General features: G+C 44.6%; 1 protein-coding gene across 1 annotated transcript in view; it reads left to right on the top strand.

Moving 5' to 3' along the window:
- The window catches only part of LOC119576176 (palmitoyltransferase ZDHHC3-like), a 23,731-nt gene that overhangs the window by 6,177 nt on the left and 10,054 nt on the right, over window positions 1-7,500 (top strand). The window contains exon 3 of the mRNA XM_037923747.1: window positions 7,258-7,378. Coding sequence (XP_037779675.1) covers window positions 7,258-7,378 — 121 coding nt within the window. The remainder of the gene's footprint in view (window positions 1-7,257; window positions 7,379-7,500) is intronic.

The raw sequence follows: 7,500 nt of genomic DNA, 5'->3' as shown, positions 1-7,500 counted from the left end.
CCGAATGGTTAGAGCGTCAGACTCAAGACTGTCATGACGGCAATCTGAGTTCGAGTCACCGGCCGGCGCGTTGTTTCCCTTGGGCAAGGAACTTCACCTCGATTGCCTGCCTAGCCACTGGGTGGCCAAGCCAGCTCAAGTCAGTGCCGGGTAAATAGAGATGGTGACTCGATAAAAACACCGGGCGGAAGGCAATGGCAAACCACAGCTCTAAATTGCTATGTAAAAATCATGGAAGCCCATTATCGTCAAGGCCGCGGTGGCCAAATGGTTAGAGCGTCGGACTCAAGACTGTCACGACAGCAATCTGAATTCGAGGGTTTGAGTCACCGACCGCCGCGTTGTTCCCTTGGGCAAAGGAACTTCACCTTGATTGCCTACCTAGCCACTGGGTGGCCAAGCCAGCCCAAGTCAAGTGCTGGTCCCAAGCCCGGATAAATAGAGAGAATGATTACCTAAAAGGTACCACCGGCACTCTCCGTGGAAAGGAACTGGGGACCCTACCACGTACTCACTGTAGTGAGCTGACACCTCAGCTTCCTACTTGCCACTCTCGCCCCTGTGTCAGGCTGCATAAGACTTCATAACATCCATCCCCCTCTTCCCCCGACAATCCTTGGCGCCTGGCCGTGGTGAACAAACGAAAAATAGATGGCGCAGAAGGCGATGCTGCAGAGGACCTGCCTGCAGGAGACGCTGATGAACAAACGAGAACTCCTTGGATGGTCCTTACTGAGAAGGAAGATGGCCTATCTACTAAGCAGACGTTTGGCCCTTAAACGCTTGAAATAGCGGCCGAAATACAAATTTCCGTAAGCTGGCGACAGAAAACGGAAAACAGTCGTTTGGCGCCAGCGCCTGGTTGGCTAGCCAGCGTAATTTTATTTCCTTTTATATTTAAAATCATGTATATATTTTATGTTCTTTTTATTATTATAAGAAATGTCATGTATTTTTATTAAAGACCTCCGAAACAAATGACTAATAAAATGAGCAATCCCAAATTAAATAAAATAAAAGCTGTAACGTCTCGAAGAACAGACGACAATCTTAAGAACAACGAGTCTTGCTGCGCAGACTCCGAATAAACGAACTTGGCGTACGACCTTGTTCGCATAAAAGGTCGGGTCAACGACCTTGTAAGGGAGTTGCGAATTACCTTGGCTCAGTGACTTACACTCGGTCTTTCCTTCAGAAAGCCGACATTTTTAACGGATTTTTTTTATTTTGGATTTTTACTCTACAGAGGATTTACGGAGCTGAGGAATTACAGCATTTTTTAAAGGTATTGTTTATCTGTTTTTATTAAGATTGCTCTTTTCGTGGAGGTTTTTATTTTGTGGTTTACTCTATAATGGCTTGAGAATAATAATACGTTAACAAACTGGCTTTTATTTTTATTTCATCACATTTTTATTACTTCTTTTTACTAGTAAGTTGATGAATTCAACTTTATGATCTTTATATTCCACTGAACTTGTGGAACATGCTAGTATGGTGGTATCTCTACTCTCGCTTAACGAGAGTACAGGGACTATGCAACATGATAATCAGGCCTTTCCTTCGGTCAGGTTAGATAGATATAGCTTTGGCCATGACACAGAAAGCTAATTCCGCTACCACGTGATAAATTCTAACCTGCCCGTGGTACCGAACCCTCAGTATACTTTTGTGCCGAAACAGGAAGCACGAGATTCCTTCTCACATGCTCCTACGGCCCGTCCAGGGACTCAGTCTCCCCCTACATCACTCCAAGAGCATCACGACATGAAAACTACAATTAAGTATGATGCTGTGACCACGGCGGCTCAGACATGAACCTACCGTTAAAAAGAAAATATATATATATATATATATATATATATATATATATATATATATATAATATATTTTATATTATATATTTATATATTTATATATTTATAATATATTATATATATTTATATATATATATATATATTATATAATATTATATATATATATATATTATATATATAATATATATATATATATATATATATATATATATATATATATATATATATATATATATGCATATATACATATATACACACACACACACATATATATATATATATATATCATCATCATCATCATCATCATCATCATCATCAAGGGGCTAACGCCGACGGGGGCGCATGGCCGCATCCACCCTTCGCTTCCAGCCACGAGGATCCCTCGAGGCGAGTCTCCAGGCAGGCACACAGCCCATCTCTAATTCCTCGCGACAGGTCTCGTCGAGCTGCCCAAGCCATGATCTCCTAGGACGTCCCACAGGTCTCCTCCACCCAGGGTTGTCTCGCAGAGAGACAACCTGATGGGCAGGGTCGTCCATAGGGAGGCAAGCTAGGTGACCATATAGCCTGAGTTGGCGATCCCGGATTATGCAAGTAACAGGTCCCATGCCAGTCTCACGGTGTAACCGCCAGTTGGACACTTGGTCCTGCCAACTGTACCCCATGATCTGGCGAAGGGACTTGTTACAAAAGGCATCAAGGCGAGACTCCAAGGCACTGGATAGCGTCCAGGTTTCGCTTCCATAGAGCAAAACTGGAAGTATCAAGGCCTTGAAGACACGCAGCTTGGTCCTTCTGCATAGGTACCGACATCTCCAAACGCTCTTGTTGATCGAGTTCATGGCTCCTGTTGCCAGACCAATCCGTCTACTGACTTCCGGGTCTGACAACCCAGAGATATGGACTACGCTACCAAGGTATGTAAAACTTTCTGTGACTTCAACGTCCCCCAAAGTCCTGAATCTTGGTCTTGCTCCAGGAGACCTCTAGGCCTAGGGGCTTCGCCTCATTGCTAAATGCATCAAGAGCCGCCACAAGTGACTCCAAGGACTCAGATAGGATAGCAACATCATCGGCAAAGTCAAGGTCCGAGACCTTAATATTGCCTAGTGTTGCTCCGCACTGACTTTGGCTAGTAGCTCTGCCCATTATCCAGTCCATACAAGTGTTGAAAAGTGTGGGTGCAAGGACACAGCCTTGCCTCACCCCTGAATTAACAAGGAAGAAGTTCGACATACCCCCACCACACTTTACAGCACTTTCAGTACCAGTATAGAGGCTTGCTATCAGGCCAATAATCTGTGTCGGAATTCCCCTGAGCCTGGGACCCTTCCCAAGCGATTCCCAATGCACCGATTCAACGCCTTCTTGAGGTCGATGTAGGCTGCGAGCAACCCACGCCCAAAACTCACAACGCGTTCCACAATTACTCAAAGACTAGTATGGGGGTTATTGTGGACTTTCCCGGGAAAAAATCCAGACTGCTCCGGCCCTTGGGCCTCAGTAGGTGGTTGCGGCCCTTTTTTCAGAAAAATTTGTGGGCGAGAACCCTTGCCTGGTATGCTGACCCGGTTTAATCCCCACGGTAGTTGCTACAGCCCCATCGACCCCCTTTCCCCCTTTCCCAGAGAGGGATGACCTTTGCCCTCAAAAGGTCGGGGGGAAAGGGGACCAGATTTCCAAATGGCGGGTCAGGACTGTATGCGGGCCCCCAGCCAAGGTTCCCCCCCACCCCTTTGCAGTTCGCAGGGAATCCCCATATCCTGCAGCTTTCCCACTTTTTCAGCTTGGAATAAACCACCAAAACCCCCTCTGTTGGGGTAGGAGGTTCCTCACTGAGGGGTGGGTCCGGCACAGGCACTGCGACATCGTTGCATCCAAGCTAAATGTTGGAGGGTCCACCGGGTTTCCAACTGTTCAAAATACTCACCCCAAAACGTTCAGAACCCCAACATGATCTGAATGATCCGCCATCCGCTGAGGGAAATTTGCAGTCATTTGAGGAGGGCTTATTTTTCATTTTTCTCAGGGTTTTGGTAGGCGGGGGCAAAGGGTTTAAATTACCAAGAAAGGGCCCTTCCCGACCCCCCCCCCCCCCCCCAGCAAAAATTCCTGAGGGAAACGGGTTCCTTGCCCCCCCCCTTCTCGGGCAGTTTTCCGAGCCCTATGTATGGAGGGACCAAGACTTGTTTCCCTTTCAGCCGAGCCTTGGCCACGCTTCATTGGCCTCTAATTTCTCCGGGGAAATGGTATTTCCCTTCCCTTGGGCGAAACGCCAAGGGCCTCCTGAGCTGCTTCGAGTTTTTTACGCACTTGAAGGACTCCCCACAGAGCAACTGGGTCCGTCAGGTGTGGGTTTTTTGTTTAATCGGTCAGAACTGCCGTGGCAAAACCCCCAAGGGGAAAACTCCTCCTCCCCTTTGTCTGTCCAAATGAAACACCTTAGGGGGGCCCCCTGGAGGGGGCGGGGAGTTTTGAAGGGCCCGCCGGGTACCCCAAGCAGCCTATGGTCGGGGCCACGAAATAGGCACTCCGGTAAAACCCCGCGTTCTGGAGGGAAACCTCCCCTCGCGTGTGAAAATGCGGGCCGATTCCTTGGCCCAAATTTACCCCCTATCGCTGTACCAATCCAGCGATGCAGGTTGGAGCGCTGGTACCCGGAGCCAGGGGATCCTCATTTTTTTGGGGGCCTAGCAAAATCCCGGGGAAAAAGGGGTATTCTCGCTGGGTGGGGTCAAACTCCCGAGCCCTGGGGCCCCAAAAGACAATTTTCGTACCGCTCGGTCACAGCCCGATTTTCCGCATTGAAGTCGCCCCGAACATGCAATGTCTCGCCGGGGGCAATCGTTTGCCAAAGATTTCGAGTTTGGGGTAAAACCCCCCCCCCCTTTTAAAAATTTTATGTACATCGGTAGGAGCGATAAAAGTAAAAAAGAGGGCAAGAAGCCAAAAAACCTTCTTCAGTTCAATGCCATGATAGCTCATAAAATGGTTCCCCTTTTAAATTTCCGCGGGCTGAAATCGACTGGAGGGTGGGGTATTCACCCTGGATGGTTTACCATCGTGCACCCCACCAGTATAGGGGGTAACCACCCAATGACGTGCCCTACCCGGGTTTTTCACCTCTGAGAGGGCAAACCACCTCAACCCCAGTCGCTTTTAATTCCCGCGATAGCAGAGGTAACCGCTCTCCTGCCCCAAGGGGCCGGATGTTTCCCAAACGCCTTTCCCCGGGAAAAAAAGCCTGAGATTAAGCCTCGGGGGTCACTTTCCCAGTGCACGCCAAACCCTGCCGCCCCCGCCAACACAGCCCCAAAAAAGGGAGTCGGAGGCGTGGGACCGCCACCACCTGTTTGGGGTTCCCAAGGGCTTTCCCCCACCGCTTCATGGGGGTTTTGGGGCCCCGCCGGGCGCAGGGGGGACGATAAAAACCCGGTTCCCAATCCTGAAAAACCCCCACATTTGCCCTTTCCCCGCGGGGCCCCCCAGCCCGCCTTACTTTCTGGGGGGGGGGGGACAACACCCCTCCCCCCCGCATTTCCATTTAAAAAGGGGGCGTTGCCCAAAGGGTTTTATTCCGGGGGGGGAGCGGGTGGCAAAAGGCCCCCCCTCCCCCAAGCCCCCCAAATTTCCCCCCGGGTGGCCTTTGGGGGCAGGGGTTGGGATGAAACCAGACGTTTTCCCTATGGGCCCGGGGGGCCATAAAATCCGTACCTCTTTGGGGCCCCCCTGTGCTCCGAATCCCCCACAGATTTTATCCTGGGACGGCAAGGTACCCAGTTACCCCTGGGGGGCCCCGAGGAGGCACTGCAGAAATTTTTGATTTATGGAGAGGCTGTGACCTGGCGGGGAACTTAGAAAGCTGCCCCCCATTTCGCACTGGGCTAGCCGGGGTGGAAGCTGCAAGCGAAAGGCATGAAAACACTTAACACTACTAGGCTACCAACCATCGCTTCACATCACCATGAGCATGAAGCCCCACCCATATATTATATATATATATATATATATATATATATATATATATATATATGTATATGTATATATATATGTACACATAAATATGCATACATATGCACATATGCATATATACATACAAACACATATCATATATACATATATATATGTATATCTACATATTTTATATTTTATATATATATATATATATATATATATATATATATATGTATGTGTACATGTATATGTATATATATATAAATATATGTGTGTGTGTATGTGTGTGTGTGTGTGTGTGTGTGTGTGTGTGTGTGTGTGTGTGTGTGTGTGTGTGTGTGTGTGTGTGTGGAATGCCAAGCCCTAGCAAGCATTTTATTAGACATAATTAAACTCACTCATAATGTATTGTTACTGAAATAGGATTAATTGGTATTTTACTGTGAAAACTTTACTATTGAAAGGTCTTTACTGTGCTTTCCTTTTTAGCCATAATGATGTTGCTCCTGTTTGGAAAATTCCAAGTCCACAAATTTATTATGCCAAACAAATAATTGATAACATATTTGCAGTTAAGTTTTGAATGAATATCTATTCAGCAAAATTAAATTGTTCTTATTACTCAGTTACATAGTACACATTCAAAGCATGTATGTCTGTCTATATAATGCAATGTTTTCAGGTTTCTTTCAGAAAATGAAGGTGGATTTATCAATTGTTTTGTTTTCTTTCTTTATTAATGAATTTACTTAAAATGTAAATCTGTAATTTTTCCAAACTAGAATACAAAACTTTACAGAGAAATAAGTATCCAGCTATATTTTTAAGAAGCAGAATTGGACTGGGGGAACACATCAGAATCAAGACTTTCCAGTAGTGTAGAGAGTATTAGAAATTCTAGTATCATTCTAGGGATTACAGTCATCAAGTGTTTGTTATGATACTTGTATCACTTTTCTAATCAATTTCATAGTATTTCTATTATTTTAGATTAGCTTATATATTTTGCTGGGTTCTTTTTATTTATTTATTTATTTATTATGGAAAAACAGTTGATTATCTCCATGTTAAGGAGAAAAGGGTTGTATATTCATATAATCTAATGTATGAATACATATGTACTAAGAACATATTAAAACCAGGAAAGGATCATTGAAGGTTTTGTTAGTGAGTTGTTTATTATTATTATTATTATTATTGATATTGTTGTTATTATTATTTATTTTTATTTATTTATTTATTTTTTCATTATTATTGTTATTGCTTTGATGATGAATATTTTTTTTTTTTTTTTTTTTATTGGTGTTGTTATTATCATCATTATTAGTAGTAGTATTGTTATTAATGAAGTTATTATTATTGTAACTGATATTGATATTATTATTCGTTATTATTATTGATATTAATATTATTATTGTTACTGATATTAATACTATTTCTATTAATGTTATTGTTATTATTAACATTATTCCCATCCCTCTCCCAGGTGGAGAAAAGAGTGATGACTGGACAGTATGTGCTCGATGCGAGATGTACAGACCACCTCGTGCTCACCATTGCCGGATTTGCCAGCGATGCATACGGCGCATGGACCACCACTGCCCATGGTAAGGGGGTCCTTTGATATTTGTTTGAGTGTCTGTCTAGGTAAGAATGGTATTTGTCCATTTGTCACTTATTTCACTTTCACCTTTCTTTTCTTTTCTTTCTGTTTTTTCTTTCTTTTTCT

This window comes from Penaeus monodon, chromosome 8 (assembly GCF_015228065.2).
Source record: "Penaeus monodon isolate SGIC_2016 chromosome 8, NSTDA_Pmon_1, whole genome shotgun sequence".
NCBI lineage: Eukaryota > Metazoa > Arthropoda > Malacostraca > Decapoda > Penaeidae > Penaeus > Penaeus monodon.
Note: the sequence above shows the minus strand (reverse complement) of the source record. Positions and strands in the feature narration are given on the sequence as shown.